Raw genomic sequence first — 19,538 nt, 5'->3', positions numbered from 1 at the left:
AAAGAAAATCCAAAGGATTGTCTTGAAAAGTGGTTTGGAGAACCATAATAGAGAAGACAAGGAGCCAGATGTAGAGAAATAAACTGTTAAATGGGCCAAAAATGGAGACAAAACCTGAATTTAATTGTAACAAAATGCATAGAACAAATGGTGAAGACCATGAAATACAAGCAGAAACAGCTGTAGATGATGTAAAATTAAACTTTGTTCTGAAAAATAAACATAAAGTCTTTAGTCAAAGATAAAATTTAGGGGGGGGGGCTGACTTATTTTATTATAACTCTGATGCTACGTTTGCACCAGGCTCGGAAATGCACATTTGAGCCACCACTTTCAAAGAAAAGTCAATGTAGACGCATGTAAATCTGTGTTTTGGGATTCTACGTTCAAAACTCTCGCATTTGCGCATCGCTATGCAAGTTTTTAAGTCAGTTTTCGGGCTGTACGTACAAAATGCATCAAAAGTTAAATTAACTTTGACCTCTCAGGGAAACAGATTTGGTTGTAACGTATGAGTAATATCCTTTTCAAAACACAGACGTAGCAACCGTTTGAAACTTAATCATGACGGAGACATGAATAATTGTTGCCAAATATTTAGTAAATCAGAATAGTACTTTGAAAGAAAAAAACCTGGAGAAAGATTTGACATTTTGCGTCAAGCCTCTTCCAACTGTGAGTGCATGCACCAGTGTCAGGTAGCGACAAACTAGTGTGAACATCATATGCCAAATATGTGGTTGAGAGCATAAAACTACATATCCTCTAATGAAGTGCTGTCAGTCAGTCATGAACAAAAAAGATGCTCTCCGCTCTATCTAAAATTATCAGCCTCAACTGAAGTTGTGTACTGCTGCAGAAGTTTGATGATAAAAATCTTAAAAAACGAAACCACTTACCTGAAATGACATTTTGTTGTGTGCCTTAAAGGGGGAGGGCCAAATTAAAAGAGGATTAGGCAGGAAGGCCTGGTCTTGGTGCTGCGGCACGCTGCCTCTCCTCCACGTGTAAGGCGAAACCTAAACAGTATGAAATTGAGCGTAAAGTATGAGCAGAGAAGAGGATGAAAGGACGAGCAGGAGAAGGGAGCAGACAGGGTCACAGATGTGACACTGCGTTAACAAAAGCAATGGATCAGTGTGGGGGGAGTGTGGCCACATCTGAAGCAAAGCTGTCTCCCAGCTGTTTAGTCCACCTGTCTATTAAAGTGGAACACATTTCATTGTGGATACAGAAGATGAGGCAGATTTATTGCGGCAACATGGGGGAAGTAGTTTGATGATTAGACAAGAACCAATAAATCACTTTCCTGCCTGCGTTGAGAGAGCCAACCCCTCACTATCCTTATAGTCACAACCTAAATAAATATCAGCTGTTGGCTTATTGACAAGAAGATTATTTGCAGAAAAAATAACTCTTGTGCTTTGGCTCCTTCACAATAAAAGCATGTGGTTATGGCTCACACAGATGTTGACGTGACCTCAGTTCTCCCTGTACTCCACACTAAAACAAAACAGACATGACCAGAGAAGCAGAGCAAAATCAGATGGCTTAATTGTTCCATGACAATTAGACCATCACTCAACAGAACACTGAGCAAGCCAGCAAAAGTAAAAAAGACAGGAGGCGATAAAAGAAAGGGATAAAAGCAGAGGGCACTAAAACACCCACTGTGAGTGAGGGATTGAGAGGGAAAGCAGGAAAGGGTCCTGCTATTGAAGAGCTGACAGGCCAGAAAGGAGCAGAAAGTAGTTTACAATACTGTACAATGCTGTTCTGCACCATTAAGTGGCGTGGAGGGCAGGGCGGCAACAATGGTCTTCTGTCTGTGAAGAGAAGGCCAGCAGCTCCAGAGGAGTCCTGCTTTAAAGCACATATGGCTGTGGCCACCTCACAGGATGCTCTGCTTGCCACCACCGCATGCTCAGCATCTGGACACGCGAGGTCGCTCCTTAGTGACCAGCCAGGGCAGCATGGGGCAGGGTCTCCATGGTGACGCCTCTGCAATACACCAGGACTTACAAAAGCAATCAAGAGATTAGGGAAAGGAAGTACTTCTGGGTGGATTTTAGTGGATTTGGAGTTTAGAAAAATGCACCGCCTTGCCCCAACAAGACTGGAAAACTTAAAGCACCAAACGCAAAAGGAGAAGCTCGCCTCTTTTACACACAAATGTCACAATAATTTCCAATAAACTCTCTGCCAATGACTTGTTGCTCTAGCAAGTTGGTTAAAGCAAAAAAAGAAGAAGAAATTGAATGCACCTGGTGAAAGACAAAATTATCACGATGATATTTTAAAAATGTTCTGGAATAAAAAGGTAAAACTTTGCTAATGATACGAAAACAGTTTGTGACTTCTCTGGGCCCAAATGGTAAAATGTTTTCACAAAAACTGCAAAAATGCTTCCAAACACAGTTCTTCAGAGTATAAGTGGTGTTTTTTACATAGTTTGGCCAGGGTTGCAACCTATACTTTGGTGTGATTTATTAACCCTTTCACACCTAATGCGTCACCTGTAACACAAAATAATTCACATATATTGTAACTTTGAGCTGCTTCTCTCCTTCAGAATCTGCTGGAATTACTTTGATCGTATTAAATGTTGAAAATTTACAGTAAATCAAAGAACTTAAACATTGGAGCTCCGGTTTTAAAGAGTTGATTAAAGATGTTTATTTAAAAAAATAACAGTGTTAGGTAAATCGACCTAAAAAAGCAATTGATTCTGTACTTTAGTTACTGGATGGAACTGTAATTAGCTTGCTTTACTCATTACTTACTTTAAAAAGTAATAAACTAATTGTTACTTAACTTGACTTCTTATTCCACTCAGATATAAATTCTGAGGGAACAAAAGCCCACAAAAACAAGATACTTGTCTTTTTTTGTTTAAGTATGAACATGGGTCAAGACATAACCTGGCATCATTAGAATTCAGACAGCAGAGTGAAAAATTTCATATTTCTGTCCATTGACTGATCTCCATCTCTACAGTAACAACTCTGTACACGTATGCTTCAGTAACTGTTTCAATTAATCTCCTTTTTCTTTCATTTAACTGAGAATAATGTCAGGGCCTACTGTTTACACAAATAAATTTGTTTTATTAGTAACCCCTACTGGTTTTACCACACCATAGCATGAGTAACAAAGTAATTAGCATTTCTGTAGCCTAGTAATTGTAATTTAATTATAAAAACTTTGAACTCTAAGTCATCACATTCCTGGGTTACTGACAAAAGCAATTGTATTGCAGTAATGCATTACTTTGTAATATGTTACTCCCAACACTGAAAATAAATAGCAACAACCGCTAGAGGGCACTGTAGATGTATTTCAGTATATGCTACTGACAGCAACGCAGAAGAAGAACATCCCGCGCACACGCACACACACACATACACACCCTCTGGGTTAGCTGAGCTTAGTGAAATTGTTAAAAGTAAAACACAAGGATGAAGAATTCAATGGATTTAGTGTTTTAGAGTGTTTTCAGACTGGAAAAATCCTTTGGTCCAGACGGAGTCAGCTTAAGTTGGTCCGGATTGAGTCACGAACCTCACCGTCAGTCTTTACTTAGACTGCCATCAAGGGCACTTTCCTCTTTATAATCAAAGCTTGTAAACAAAACCATGTGATAAAACATCTCTTCTAACCCTAACCCTTGGCCAAGAATTAGGAGGGTGGGGCAAAAGCAACAATAGAAAGAATAATGGAAGTCCTACGTCTCAAACTTTATATTTCATGGACCAGTTTAGAATATCTGTATCAATGTTAGGTACATCACTTACTTTTGCTACTTTATGGAGACATGCAGCAAGGTGGTTGCTAAGGAGCCAACAGCTATGAAAGTATGTTAATAAGTAGTTTGTCGGGAGAACAGTGTGAGAAGCAATGTGTGTCACTTAAAAAGTTGTTTTAATGAGCTTGCATTTATCCAACCACTTTTAATGAGTTGCTGTTGCATCGCTGGTCCACGTTTGTCCGCAGCTCTCTGCTTACATCCCATAATGCAAGGCTAAAGTGGTCGTTCAGGTTTAATTGTTCTGCTCCGAGTACGGAGTGTACTCACATTGAGGAAACTCAGAGCGAACTGGAACTCAGTCCGATTGGAAGGGAACCGAGACCCCCTCAAAAGATGGGTCTGAAAGCAATTCCTGGTCATGGATCAGGGTCCGCTTGGATGTATTCAGACTGAAAATTTGTTCTGGGCTATCGGGGAAAATAAAATGTGTCCAGTCTGAATACACCCTTAAAGTGATGTAAAGGTTAGTTCAATTGTCATTGCGTTCTTCAGGCTTAAGTATCAGAATAACTGTTCATTTGTTGCGCTAATACACTAGACGCCTCATTAGGTTCATGAAATTTAATAAGCATCATTATGTGACGGTGTGGTGAAGCATCCATTTATTCAGTATATTACTATTATCCATTCTTTTATTATGATTTGCCTTTCAAGATGAAACGTCTGTTCTTGTTCCTGTATTTTCATAGATACATTTCTACCAAAAGTGCCACTTATACATGATTTTTCTTCTTCATCATCCATTTTTTGCCTGCAATTTACACTCCGGAGCGACTTTTAGTCTGAAAAATACGGTACATGATGCATACATAATATAGCGGACAGTATTTTAGCATGTTTATTTTAATGAACAGAGCGATTATAACTTCTGCCACCTTTCAGCATTTGTCATATTAACAGCTATTGTCTCCTGAAGTTCTGAGAAGTGTGTTCTCACTCCTGTTCGTATTGAATTTATAGAAAAGCAGAAGAAAAAATAATTGAAGCGGAGTGACCAATGGAGAAAAAGCTGGAGGTTCAGCCTGTAGAAGAGGAATCTTAACAAGTGTTTACCCTCCTTCTGTTGCAAAGCTGTGGAGCAGTAACCCACCGTAGCAAAAGGCAATGCCTGATCCAGAAAGAAAGGCCTCAGCCTGAGAGGTCAGGGGTCACTTACTCCACCATTGTCTCTGACAGGGCAAGCACACTCCAGCTTTTCTCCGGCTTTCAAAGGTCCTGTGATGGGGGTAGGAAGATAGGCCTAAAAACACAGGGTCTGGACCAGGGACTTTATGGTAGTTGGGGGAAAAAGATTTGGATCCCAAAGGTTAAATGAAGAGCCAAAGCACCCTTCTGTCCAATTACCAAGGGACAAATGCTCTCTGTGACACAGCGGGGTCAGAGTTCAGCTGAACCACTGGTAGAGGCACACTCTGGTGTTTTGTGGACCAGATGAGATGAACCTCCAGCGTGTTTATCTAAGTGACACCCTGACCAATAGTAAAAGTATAAATAATTCAGGGTCATAGGAGCTGCCACTTAGCGCTATTAATTTATAGACCAGCGCTGGATAAGGGATGTTTTCCGACTTTAACTGCTCCCTACCCCAAAAAAATATATAAAAAGAGTGGACTTTTACCGTATTTGTGAAAACAACAACAAAAAAGGACAAAAATATTAGAGCATCAAACTGTGAAACCAATCAACTAAATTAAAACTTGCATGGAATGCTGGTAAATATATATATATATATATATATATATATATATATATATATATATATATATATATATATAAAACATGCCTGTTGTTCCCAGAGCACTTGGTCAAGCCAGCTCACAGTGTGCCCATCTCCGTTTCCATTGGTAACTGTGGTTTTTAATACCTACGAATACAAAGGGACCATGCAGCAGAGAGGGGAGAGTCCCATATCCGGAGATGACGGGATTAGAGTGCTGGAGTGAAACCATGGGCTGCCAGGGATTAAGTTCTAATCATTTAGACCTGTTGGGTTAATAGGCGTGGAAAAAACATATTACAAGATTCTTCCTAATTCCACTCTTTCTTATGTTTTTGTTGGGCTGGCAAAGTTCTGAAACAGTAAATCAGTTGTTTGTACTTCGATCGGCTTTTTCTTTGAGGCTGCCAGCAGAATTATTGGCAAATCCTGTTTAATCATGTATCAAAAGAAGACAATACTCGTAAAAACAAAGACTATAAATGATTAAAAAAGTGCAAATCAGTGAATAACCTATGAGGTCACACATTTACAAATGCAACAACCACAGATCAATGCCCATATAAGCATGAAAACTTGATTTTGATCACTTTGTATTTCCTTTAATTGCTTTAAGGCAATATATTCTGTATATTATGAAACCCTTTTTACATTTTTTTAACATCGACACAACACATTTTGATCTGTTTTATTCCCAGCTGGTCTTGTTGTTTTTTTTGTTTTTTTTTTCTTTTACAAAATCAAACAACTTGTGCCATTTTCTAGAGGTATTGCAGAGTGGAATTAGACATTCGCCTCTGAGTTGTGGGCTTGACCATTGGCATGGAGCAACCCCGCTCCCTTTCCCGTCTCGCACTAGCTTACAGCCCCTCACATCCCCAAAACTTAACACCATCAGTGCCGTTTTAGTTGGTCCGCCCAGTGCGTTTTCTTTGTAACAAATTCACTTTTTTTCAAATGGCATTTTTCCTCTGCCCCTGATTAAATGAAAATACTCAGAAAAGTATTTTCAATCATAATTTTCTTTATGTGTGTCCTCCATCATCAAATAAATGCCACAAGATTGTGTTAAAAACATAATTTTCATCAGAGTAAATCTTTAAGTCAAGGGTTTCTTGACTAAATTTAGTTAAAATGCATTTACTCTGTATCCTTAGATACCAACTCAGAACATTCTGCTGGTTATTTAGCTAAAATAAAATTCTTTACTCCTAATTTTCCTTTGTTGCTTTCTTAATTTTCTGCAATTTTTTTAAGATTTAAATTTAATTAAATTTTATTTTATTTTAGATGAAACCGAAATTCAGTTCTTGTTGCTCTTGTCTGTTAATTTAAACTAATCAACATTTCATAAGTTTGGAAAATCTTTGCATTAATGAAGAACTAGTTTTGAGAAAATTTAATATTTTCTAGAGTAATTTGTACAACAGTGTTTGTAACAGTGAGGAGCTACAAACGTGTGGCAGCACTCACTTAATGTAACACATGTGAAAAGAGTGTTTCCCAAAGTTGACTATACGCTTAAACAGCCCTGCTCTACTTCTGGAAATCCAGGAGTAGGCCTGAGAAAACCCCATCAAAGCCTCAAGATGCAGCCACCTGGAACCCACTGAGCTCCATAAAAGCTTTAAATCTCTTCCTCTGCAGAATCCGTTTACCATGGCTTTGCCACACTCCACCAGGGGGCTGCTTGTGCTGGATACCAAGCATGATACCACAGGAATAAATTATGCATCTGGTGTTTGTGTGTGTATACTCGTCCTTGTGTTTTTGTGTGTATGTGTGAGGCTATGCGATGGTTGTGTGGAGGATTTTTCCCCTCTCTTGAGTGTCTTCCCTGCAGGTTTTCTCCACCCATCAGGAGCCACTATAAGCCTGTTGGACACACATCGGAGAGGTGATGGGGAGACACTGGGAGTGAGCCAGGCTCCCAGGGTCTTACAGGCCCTTAGAAGGAACAGGATGACCTTTAATCTGGGATAGGAAGAGCAAACTGCAGTAAAAGATCTGCAGGAGTTTGGACCGTGGCCGAACCCTCAGGTCATAATCACAGCTGGTCATCAGCCACAGCCGGAACACTTAGGCGGTCTGGAGGCAGATGGAGCTCTCATGGAAAGACTTAAGGTGGACAGTTATGATCAGAAATGTGGTTTGTTTCAATCTCTAATATTATTCAGATTTATATTAGAAATTATTCTGTTGTATTTTCAATATGCCCCGGTACAGATTACAAAAGATTTAACTGTCCCACCTGTAAGTACCATTTAATTAATAATTTTTTAACTTATAGAATCATTGATTTTTATTTTGTTTATTTCTAATCTACTCTGGTAACCTTTTTCAGATTTGCATTTTTGTTTGGAGACAAATTGACTTTTTCAACAGCTGTTCAGATCAGAAAACTATACGCCTTGTATAGGAACACTAACAAATCACAGAAGTTGATGTTTTGTTTCATGATTTTGTCAATAAAAAAAGATGAATGGATGAGCAACAGTTGACTGTATGTAGAAAACTGGACTGAGCAAGTGACCCCTCCCCCCCTGGCGTTCCAAACAGTAAGTAACCACAAGTCCCAAGAAGCCGAAATCCCATAGACTTCTATTGAGAAATAAACAGCGATTATCAGTCATTTTATTTGTCAGAACAAACATTCTTGCTCTGATACATCTTTTTTAACAAGTTCTTGCTAATTCTGTTTTTTAAATATATATTTTTGATACAGCACAAGTTATTCAAGTTATAATCAGATGCCTCAATAATAGTAGATGGTCAAACGTTCGACAGATTCTCCTGAGCTCGCTTTCAGTGGAAGGGGTGTGGCCTTCTAGCATACTCATTACTGATTGGAGAGAGTAGTTATCATAGGAATGTAGACGAAGACCTACACCGACCAATCCCAGCTTACTGAGAACGCCTGGTTCCCACATGGCGAAGAACACATCACAGAAAAATGGTGGCTGAATTGACTTCACTTGATTGGAGCCAGAAGTAAATCATTTTTCCATGGGTGTCGCCTCACTCTGTCCAGTACTCTATATATCAACGCATCCTCATTCCCAAATCGTCACATTTTGACTCATGGTTAAGGAACCCTCTGTGTCAAAAGCTGATGTTTGGGGTTTTTTGACGTGCTGGCTGTTACAATTAAATCAAGGCTCCCCAACCTCTGGGCAACTAACCGGTACCAGGGCGTGGACCACACCGGTACCTTAACCTCAACCCGGTACCAGATGCGGATTGGTACAAGAACCACCAGCACATCAAAAAACGATGAGATGTACATTTTTGATGCAGAGGGGTCATTATCCATTTGTCAATATGTGACGACTTGGAGAATGAGAATGTGTTGTTTATACAGTCAATGAGAGCAACACGGTTAGTTTACTGTTATTATTATTAAAAATTATGTTTTTGCATTCAAGTAAAAGCTAGTAAAAGGAATAAAGATTAAACTCAACACCAGCATTCAATATAATAATCAAACCAAATCAACATACAATGCACACATAAGAATTTGTTGTAATCATAATAGTTTGGCTTGTAAAGTGTTTAACTTAAAAAAGTCAGATTCCCCTTTAACATATGTTCTCCTGACCTGCTATTTCCACATGCGATAAAATACATCCCCTTACCCTCAGACAGATACGACACAACACGACTGCCCTGTAAGAGAATGTGACCCACCCCCTTCGTGGTGCTCACCCCGAGGATTAGCCCCCAACCCTTGCCTCCATGCGCACCACCATTCCCTTTTACCCTATTATCATACTTGATCCACACCTACCCCCCGTCACTTAGTCTTCTCTCCCACATGCACCACCAGCAAGGCATGCCCCTTTTCTTTGGCCACTCTCAGGAGAAGAAGAGGAGGATGAAGAGCCAGGGGTTTTCATGGTGAACAATCTGCCAGGGAGACGAAGAATGAGCGGGCACTCAATTAAGAGCTGGCCATTGAGCCTACAGAGTGAGCTTGAATGTGGGCCCCTCCAAAGGAATGAAGTCCCATGAATAGATTGTGAGCCTTCATGAAATATTAAAGAGCGGACGGATTTCCCACAATATTTGTACACCTCCCTTTGTGGGGATTTCTCCCTCCATTGAGCCTGAAACTGTTAACACATCCGCCCTAAAGCACCGCCTGCAGTCTGTGCTAAACCGCACACGGTTCAAGCATCAAACGCTCCTCCACCTTGTGTTACCTCGTCTATATCTTTGTCGTTTCCCCCATTTTCTTTATGTTGCTCAGGAACATTCCCAGAGAGGATTACAGGCTTGGTGAACAACCGGTTCTGCTTCAGTGTTGTATTCTGGCAGGCCAACCATCAGGTCATAAAGGGTCACAGCTTTAACGGGTGACCCCTACCTCAACTATAACAACCCTGACCACTGAAGCCAGGTAACTAACTCAAGAAGCCTGTATTCATAGACCTTAGTTTGACTAAGAAAATCCTACAGCTACTGTATTAAACAACCCATTATCTCACAACTCTCTCCCAATTAACAAGAGCTTCCTCCCACTGAATTTGTCACTTTTCTCTTTTATTCTTTCTCCCACACACAGACACCAGAACCAGAAGGAGTGGTGCTGTAAAGAAAATGAGGGCTAGGCGGTTAAGTAGGAGGCTAAGCTTCCATTAGCATTAAAATGGCCACAGATTGGACAATGAGTCAACATTAGTGCATATCAGAAAAGAGGGGTTGAAGATGGGGCAAAAAACTAGCTCTCAATGCAAACCACAAGTGTTCTTGGGTCATAGTTTAAATTCACTCCCCTGTGATGGTTCCTGAATGTGTGAATGAAGGTGTCTCTAAGGATTTTTGTTTTAAACGTGAACATTTCTTTGGCCAAGACTTTCTTTTACTCTGTAAGTCATCTCAGAGAATTTTTGTTATGTCTTTGTTTTGATTAAAACATACGTAAGACACAATGTGTTTGACAAATGCTACTGATCTGAACCAGCTGGAATTTAATCAATTTAATTGAATCAAACACAGTGGTGTGCTGGTCAGCACTGTTGGTTCACAGCAAGACATGGGTTTGGCCTTTACTGTGTTCCCTCTACATGCTTCTAATAACTATTTTTAAAGTTCCACTCCGATTATCTTTTGATCTGTTGTTAAAGTGCTTCCATGGGTCTTTTAATTATGATATCGTTTTAGCCATTTTGAATCCCGTTGACAGTGATTGGTCGGTTTTGAGGGGAACTACAGTCACCAATCATAAGGGAGCTTTTCTGAAGTCCACTTCCCTTCAACTGAAAGCGAAATTGGAAGAAGTTGTCAATCAAACGCTCGAGGTGGGGCAAGTGGGCATCACATGCTTTTACTGCGGCATCTGATTGGTTAATTTATGACTTGCCATAAAGAAAAAAAAATCTTTAAAAAATAGGATTAGAAAGAAGATGATAAGAAGGATGTAAAGAGCAAGAATGATTATTCTGACAAGAAAATGACTGAGTAATAACTGTCTATTTCTCAAAAGATGTCTATGGTACTTCCTACTTGGAACACGAGAGGGGAGGGGTTGAGCTGTCCACGGATTCTACTGTCTATGGGCTCGCCAAGTGTATTTTCTACATCACAAAAAGCTCTTTTCCAAGCTGTATTTTGTGTCTGCGCCTGATTTACAACAATTTGAATAAGGAAATACTCTTAATTTTCTTTATGTCATCCATCTTTCTTAGCCACAAGAACATAGTAAAACCAACATTTTTATTAGGCCCAATCCGAATTCTTTGCTTCTCCCTAGCCCTTCTCCCCCTTCATTTAGCCCTCCAAACAGAGAGTTATGAAAAAATTGTCTTACATTTTGGACGTCACTTTCGTTCAGTGATGTCACCAATAATTGCTTAAACTGCCCCAACACATGGAGGGTAAGGAGAAAGGAAGAATTCAGACTGGGCCTTAGAGTGGATCTTGAAATTACCTTCAATGGACAGTAGGGGGAGAGTTTATTTGTTGGATAAATCCTATAATATATATAATATAATTTTATTGAGTGTACATTCGCAAATCCATTATGTTTTTGAATGGTCCTGAGAAATGTGGAGCAAAGATTTTCAATACTTTCCAGCTCCGTTCTCCAGGGGTCACCACTGTTTTCTTGCTGCTCACTCCAGCTACCTTCATGTCCACTGCATCCATGAACCTCTTCTTCAGTCTTCCCCTGGACCTCCTTCCTAGCATCAGCATCCTTTCTCCAACATTTTCCCTGATTTTCCTCTGAATCATCTCAAGCGTCAAGAAGCACAAATCTCCCATAATAATGGAAATCAAGTTTGTCACTGATAATCTTCTTTACACCCCCCCTTGAGAATGGTGCTGGACTCTCTGGTCACTCCAGCTGATCGCCAGCTGTGGAGCACACAGAGAACAGGTCACTTGACCTGGCCTCCATATGTTGTGGTCTGGGGTCCAGGCTGGCCTCACCGCCGCAGCACATGGAGGACAGCTGGAGGTTTTTCAGGGGTCTGTTTGGGGGAAGCTGCTCCATCAGCATTGTAGGGGGACGAGGGCGGGGCTGAACTCAGCAGGAGAGCAGTGGGGGCTCTTATGAAAAGAGATGAAATTTTCTCACACCCAACTCAACTCTGCCGTGCTCTGCCTCCTTCTCGCCATTCTTCTGCGCTTTACAGTTCCCTCTGGCCTTTGACGGATTAATACACTGACTGAAATGTGATTTTTATTGTAACCCTTGATGTCCCGTCCCACACACTGTAACCTAGTTTCCGTTGGAATTCGGCGGAGCTGCTTTGTCTTAGTTTCATCTTTTCTCCATCAAACACTTTCACGAGGAGTTGGGATAAAGACGTACAGGCCCTGGGATGCTCCTGACTTGAATGTGTTAATATATAGCCAGTCTGAAGTCTGAATGGTGATCCTAATGAAGTGTTGTTTTTGTGATTCATTACACACATTCCAAAGACCCCAGGGATGCATTTTGCCCCTTTTTTGTCTTTGACTTCAAAGTTATCTGTAAAAAGACACTGTGGAATGAAGGTGTTACCAGGCCCGTCACTGAATGCTGTTGAGCAAAGTTGTCACTAAGTTAAGGAACATTTAAACTATGTAGTCCCCACAGAGCCCAACACAAAACATTCTTCAGACACCGAGGAGATTTCAGGGCCAAAAGGCGCCTTTGTTTTGATCATCTTTATAATGAGTCGCTCCCCACAGAGCATCATTACTCAGAGGATCATTAAGATTGCATTTTTAGATTTGGTAGTCTTTGGACTGATGTTATGAGATGAAGATTGTCTTACATCTGCTTCAGGTTATACTACAGAAATCAAAACTTCAAAACTACTCTAAAATGACAGTTTTGCTTGATTTGACATTAGTTTTCTTTCAGGTTTAGGGGGTTTTGTTTGTATCTGGTACATACTTTGAAAAAATTAGAGATATTATAATTTGCATGTGGAATATTGATATAATTATATATATATATATAATATTATAATATATAATATGATCTCAACTTAAGGTAAAGAAAACATTCAGCTTGAAAGTTTGAGGACTATTTGATTTAATACAATTTATTTATTGATTTATCTCAAGGATTAACATGTAAATCTGCTATTGACAGATTAAATTGATGCAGTTGACAGAATGTATTCACTGATATGAATGACGACAGGTGACCAGAACACAGAAACAAACATGTTTTTCGATGTATTCACATTCAAGTTTGACATAAACACGTTCAAATATTTTACTGTAATTTTACTGTAATGTTTTTGAAGCTATTTTAAAAATCTTTATTTCCAACCAACACATAAGTTGACAAGGGATAAATCACCACCATTTTTTTTAAAGATATAATTCTGAGAAAAATATTCACTTTTCCTTCAACAGCTTTATTCATACAGATGAAAACAGACAATTTCCTTTTAAAATATTTCTCTTGGCAACTTTTATCATTTATAGCCTTTTTAAGATCTGTATTTGGCACAATTTAAACTCTTATTGGGTAAAAAAAAAAACGTTTTTAAATACACATTTATTTGGCCAGTTTTTGGAGTATTGTTCTCTATAACTCATGTTCTTCCAACAATTTGGGCATTTTATTGACTAATTCTGGGATATTGAGGTTTTGTAATAAGCTCTTCTCAGTTATTAATCTATTTTGCAGTAAAAGTGGCGTAAAGGTTTTAGCAAATACTTTTATTTACATTTCTTTATATGCATTTGCATTCTCTGGTAGAATTTTCTTTTTTTTGTGAGACTGTTTGTGCATGTGACCAAAATCTTTCATTTTATACTTTATGTATTGGAATGACCCTAAATGAACTATAAAGAGTTAAATAGGAAAACAACTCACCCTGAAAATCCTCAGCTGCCTGGACTCATGTGGCAAATCTATGACATTTTCCAGTATGTTGCAATTTGCTGCCACCTGCTGGACAAATATATACGAACCAACATAAACATTATTTATTTATTTGGATTTTTCTGTAAAACTTGAAATTGCATCAACAAGTAAAAAATACATTTCTGCTAGGAGACTGGTTATAATTGCAATGTTGTTTACTACATTTCTCACACAAAAGCGTTTGTATTTTATAGTATTGTATCCACAATTTCAAAGTCCTAAATTTATCTTTTTTTAATCTGAACTTTTAGGCATATTTTTGCTATGGTATATATATATGGTTTGTAACTCGTAAGTTGTAATTGTCTTTTCCTCCATGTGATGGCACTAGAAAGCCAAAAGGCAATAAAAAAATAACATCCCTTTTACTGTACTTATTTCCCATGTCTTGATTTATGTCTCTTTTTAATTAGTTAATGATATGATTTTTGGTTGCATGTCATCTTCTGCATATTTAGTCGTTTTCTTGAAGTGAAGGGACATTTTATATAGAACTTTGAGAACATTTTTTGGTGAATCTACTGTTTCTTTACTGTAACTTTTACTGAAAAAAATGTAAATAAGAAATAAAAAATAAGTTCCACAGTACAATGCTTACAAATGTGTTCGAGTAGCAACATGCATTGACGCTGTACAGGGATGGTGCTTGGCAGTGTTCATATTAGATCTTATCTGATCTTTCATTCAACATACCAACTTGGAGGAAGCTCGAAGTCATTTGTCAGCGAGCTGTCACAAGGTTCACGTAAAGTAATCCTATCAGTTCTGTGGAAAGATGTGAAAGCTCTGCGCATTGTTTTAAACACTTGCCCAACAGTTTCCAGAGGAGGGCATGCATGTAGAACGACTGAAGTGAAAAAACAAGTTTAGCAGGACTTTGATTCCAGTTGGCACATTAGAAGAAAAACTCACAAATTAGGTTTTATGAAATGGTGTTAGCACTTAAGCATATGGAAAAACACACAGGGCTGAAATGATTGCTGCAACTATAATAAATGAAGATTCTTCTCAGTAGAGTGTCGCAGAAACTTATTCTTCTCTTACTTTTCTGAACAATAAAACTTTTTTCCCCATCTCATATTTTATTAATTTTAAGTTATTCAACCAAAAAGCCAAATAAATTAAAGTAATTTCAAAATGTTGGTTCTGAAAACAGGAAATGGCTTAACTGTAAAGTGGACGACAGGATCAGACTGGCACAGGACAGGTTGACAGTCAGTCGTGTAGAACCTTGCAGAGAGATGCATGATGGGAGGATGATGATGAATAGGTCAGCGGCGTGATGATCTGAACAAGGAACTTGAATTATTCAACGCATGAAAGACAACCACACCTCGCATGGGAACTTCGCCAACAATCTGTGCGGAGTAATTTAAGAGTGTCAGCATCTCTGACCTGTCACTGCAGCGTTAAGCTCCACCAGGTTCAGCTTGTAATTACATGAGAAATGGCATCTGAGTTGCACTTCTTTTAGTTTTGAAGCTGCTTGCATGTGCTTCTTTCTAAACTGAGAGCAGACACATGCTGTAATACTGCTGCACTAATGCTGGTTTGCAGATACTGCAGAGAACACTCATATTTCATACTTAGCTCTTTCACAACCATCAGAGAAAGTGTATGCTTTCCTTAAGATGCTCTCATTCTCGATGAACTTCACAGATACTGAAAAAAAAAACAAGATCACACTTTGTTAAAAAGGTTGTTAAGTAGAAAATGTTGGAAATACCAGACTAAATTCAACATTCATAAAGTCAAGTTAGCTGTTTTAGCTTTGTGCAGAGTTCACATGCACTATATTTGATCAATTTGACTTTCATACATTTTTTCTAAATTTTAACAATTGACACAAATATTCAGCTTAGTGCAAAATCTTTGCTATAAAAATATGAATTTATTAGGATATATCGTAGAGACTTTTTCCTTGGTGTCATTCGTTACTCCTTGAGTGTTATTACTCATTAGGAACAATGGTGACAGAGTGGGATCACACTAAAAAACACTTAATACTTTGGTTTAAAATTTATTCAAACTGTGAATTTATGACATGGAACAGAGAACAGGTGTTTACCTCAATGAAACTCGTCTAGCTCAGGAAAGAAAGCAACAAAGATGTTGGTTTTGGACCTTAGACAAGTTATTCTTGCAGTATGCCTGTCAGGACGTACCAGATAAGAAGTCAAATCTTTCTCTTTCTTTCCTTTTCTTCTGCATCTTTTCCACCAAAATATATACATTATTTTGCATTACAAATTGATATATTTGGTTAAAATTATTTAACAGATTAATTAAATGGTAAGTTTTCTTCTTTCTGTCCCCATTTCATTTTCACCAAAGACAAGAATGTTGTGTGATTTATTTTTGGGTGCTGTGAAAATGAAATAGATAAATAAATGAAATAAAATTAAAAGCGCCTGTTTTTCTCAGTGTGAAAAGCTTTTGGTTACAGGAGGTGATTCTACTTTGATTGTATGTTAAATGTAACTCCTACAATCTAGAGCAACAATCTGCAACCTTCAACTCTGAAAAAGCCATACAGGTTGATTTCTCACCGACTACAATCCAATAGAAGCTACAAAGTCTTCCTTTACTGTTACATTTTTAGTTATTTTACTGGTTAAATTGATAGCAACAGAATGGATTTAATTGAAAGACTGTTAGGTGTGGACAGCAGAGACATGAATAAATAACGTAAAAAAATAATTTATGTAATTCAAAAATAATTAAAGGGATAAAGCTTTATATACAGAGAAAACCCTATAAAAATAGTTTTATTTACTAATACTTGTTTAAGAACAGGAATTCCTCATTCTTTCAGACTCATGAATTGCTCTAAAACAGTTATTTATCAAGCATTTCAGAACTCAGAGATAACAAAAAATCATTTGTTGGATCATTACTGCTGGTAAATCTTTAAACTTCCCTTTTACAAAACTTCTCCTTTTATATTTAGCTGATATATAAGCATCTTCAGCATCAATAAGTACTCCTAGATTTTACACAACATATTTCTATTTAATGTAACAGTATCGCTTGGTCTTCTTTTAAGCTGTTAAAACACCCAAAATAAATTAAAGATGAGCTATGGCTATATTGAAATATTTCTGTGACAATTAAAGAGCCATAACAAGAAAAAAAGTAGTGCAGGATAAAAGGTAAGTTAATTCATCCGCAATGTGTGATGTTGAATTATTATTATTTGCATTAAAGTTGGAGGTTTTTCTGATGTTACTATAGTTAACATTAAAGCTCAAAGATGCTTGTTTTGGGCGTTTTCCCTAAAACTGTCATACATCTGTGTTTCGAATGTTTGGAGGAATTTGTTCAAAAATGTAAAAATTAAAAATACTTTACAAAGTCTTTTTTTATTATTATTATTATTTTATATTCAATCCTTGGTTTGGAATATTGCTAATTTTGTTATATTTTAAGTAGTTTTTTCAAACACTTAAATTTAGAAAGTGGACAAATATATTTTGATGAGAAATAATAGGATTTTGCAAAAAAAAAAAAAATCATGTTTAACATCATATGAAAATTAGAGTGAAAAATAATCTTTCCGTTATAGTTTGCATATCAGGAAGTATTAAAAGATTATTCGGTCTACAAGGGACTTCACAAAAAACAGCATCCTCCAGCAGTTCACTATTTATGCTAAAACTGTCATTCAGCGTCACCGTAGTTGTTGCATTAAACTTATAGGAGATGTATCACCAGAGACACACTTGCTTTTCAGGTTTCCCTTTCTCCAGACGTTCTGTCTGTCTGCAGAGAAGGTGATCTTTATCTACTGGTCCTGCTGCTCATGCCGAACTGCAGTGTGGGTGGTGTTCTGGTCTCAGATCACCTGTCACCTGGAAAAACCCTGCTGCATGCATCTCAGCAATGAAACAATGAAAAAAAAAAGATTAAATGTGGCCTTAAAGGCAAGCACAAATCCATCTTTTTTATACCTGCCATAGGCAAATAGGAGAAAAAAACACCAAATTAGTTTTTAAAATAAACAAATAAAACAAACATGAAGTGAAAAATATTTAAATTTCTTATTTTTAAGGTAGTACATGTTTGTTTAGTTAAATTTTGCATAAGCTGATGGAAATTTTTTGAACGATTTTCACCCTTTTGGAGTAAAAAATATGTTAAATTCAAACTGGTGGGAGCAAGGATTGTTCTGGAAGAAAAAAAAACTACTTTCTCATAGGGGGGGGGTTGCATGCGCACCTGCCACAAACTCTTTAAACATATCTTTTGATGGAGCCTTTTCAAAGAGAAAATATGAAGACCACTGTTAAAACACACTCTTGTGACCCGCGTTTGAACTCACAAACTACCGCATAAACAGCGTGAGAAACGTGCTCAGATGAAAGAAGGTGTGCGCCACTTTTTTCTAATTTCTTTTTTTTTTTTTTCTGTAACAGCCTGTAGGCGGAGAGTCTGCACCTGCGTGCGCAATCGTTGCGCTTCCTCCACTCCACTCATCGCCCTTTGCCGCAGCAGGACGCAGCCCACCTGAGAGGCCATGGATGCTGAGGGGAAGCAGGGAGTGCAGCTCCTGGACATCAGCTCCACACCCGAGGAGGAGGCCCCCCAGCCGGAGAAGCCGCCCTATTCGTACGTGGCTCTGATTGCCATGGCAATCAAGGACAGCCAGGACCAAAGGAAAACTCTGGGTGGAATCTACCAGTACATCATCTCCAAGTTCCCCTATTATGAGAAGAACAAGAAAGGATGGCAGAACAGCATAAGACACAACTTATCTCTTAACGAATGCTTCGTGAAAGTCCCCCGGGAGAACGGAGGGGACAAGAAGGGCAACTACTGGATGCTGGATCCCGCGTGTGAGGACATGTTTGAGAAGGGAAACTACCGGCGGCGGAGGAGGGTGAGGAGAACCTATAGACCCCCCAGCGCTTCCTACATGAACCCCGGGGAGTATCCGGAGCCTCTGTACGTGCAGCCGTATAACTCCTGGGGCCTGTGTCCTTCCGCGGACGGATACCCGGCGCCGCAGGTGGTCCCTCCTCACCCGCGCAGCCTGTCCTCCAGCGGCCCCTTCTGCCCTCCTCCTCACTTCTTCCAGCACGCTGTATACGGGGGCTACCGCCGCCACCCCCCGGTGCTAGTCCCGCACAACGGGTGCCCGTACGGCGGAGTCACGCAGCCCATGTGCCCGGATGGAGGCAGCGCGGCCGTGGCGTGCGGCTACCCGCAGCTCACGTCCTTCGGGAGGCAGACGGAGTCCCCGGCGCTCGGCTTCCTGTCAGACCCGTGACTGACCGGACTGTTTCCGCCCGTTTCACCATTTCAGTTCGGATTTGGTTCTGTCAGGTAAACTTTAATGTTTCCGGTTTCACGAGTTCTGTTCGGATGAAGACCTGTCCAAGTACTGTCATCGATAAACGTGAAAACTTGTTTTAAATAACTTTTTTTCAGCATTCAAAAGACAAATTGTTTTTGTCAATCGAATTATTTTGATTACTCAATTTGTTTAAATGTTTTATTTTATTTATTTTTTTTCCTGGTTTTATTGATTAAGTTCTGCCAACTGAAGCACTGACCAGGTACATTTTTAAAACGTTTTCTAATTGTTTACATGATTGTTTTGATTGATTGTTCAAATAAAATCATATTTTCCTATTGAA

At 38.8% G+C, this 19,538-nt stretch overlaps 1 protein-coding gene and 1 long non-coding RNA gene across 4 annotated transcripts in view; one reads left to right on the top strand and one right to left on the bottom strand.

Annotated features, from left to right (window-relative positions):
- The window catches only part of foxl2l (forkhead box L2-like), a 113,423-nt gene extending 93,885 nt beyond the window's left edge, over positions 1-19,538 (top strand). For all 3 annotated transcript variants that reach the window (XM_036212673.1, XM_036212674.1, XM_024293625.2), the window contains exon 3: positions 18,315-19,538. In XM_036212673.1, coding sequence (XP_036068566.1) covers positions 18,416-19,168 — 753 coding nt within the window. In that variant the 5' untranslated portion in view covers positions 18,315-18,415 and the 3' untranslated portion in view covers positions 19,169-19,538. The remainder of the gene's footprint in view (positions 1-18,314) is intronic.
- Positions 15,045-18,318, bottom strand: LOC112159514. Its single transcript, XR_002921504.2, has 4 exons — positions 17,611-18,318; positions 15,486-15,561; positions 15,295-15,406; positions 15,045-15,186 (listed from the first exon to the last, which is right to left on the bottom strand). It is a non-coding gene; the product is annotated as an uncharacterized LOC112159514 (long non-coding RNA).

The sequence above is a fragment of the Oryzias melastigma genome, linkage group LG7 (genome assembly GCF_002922805.2).
Source record: "Oryzias melastigma strain HK-1 linkage group LG7, ASM292280v2, whole genome shotgun sequence".
In the NCBI taxonomy this organism is placed as follows: Eukaryota; Metazoa; Chordata; class Actinopteri; order Beloniformes; family Adrianichthyidae; genus Oryzias; species Oryzias melastigma.
This window is presented reverse-complemented; position numbering and strand designations above follow the sequence as displayed.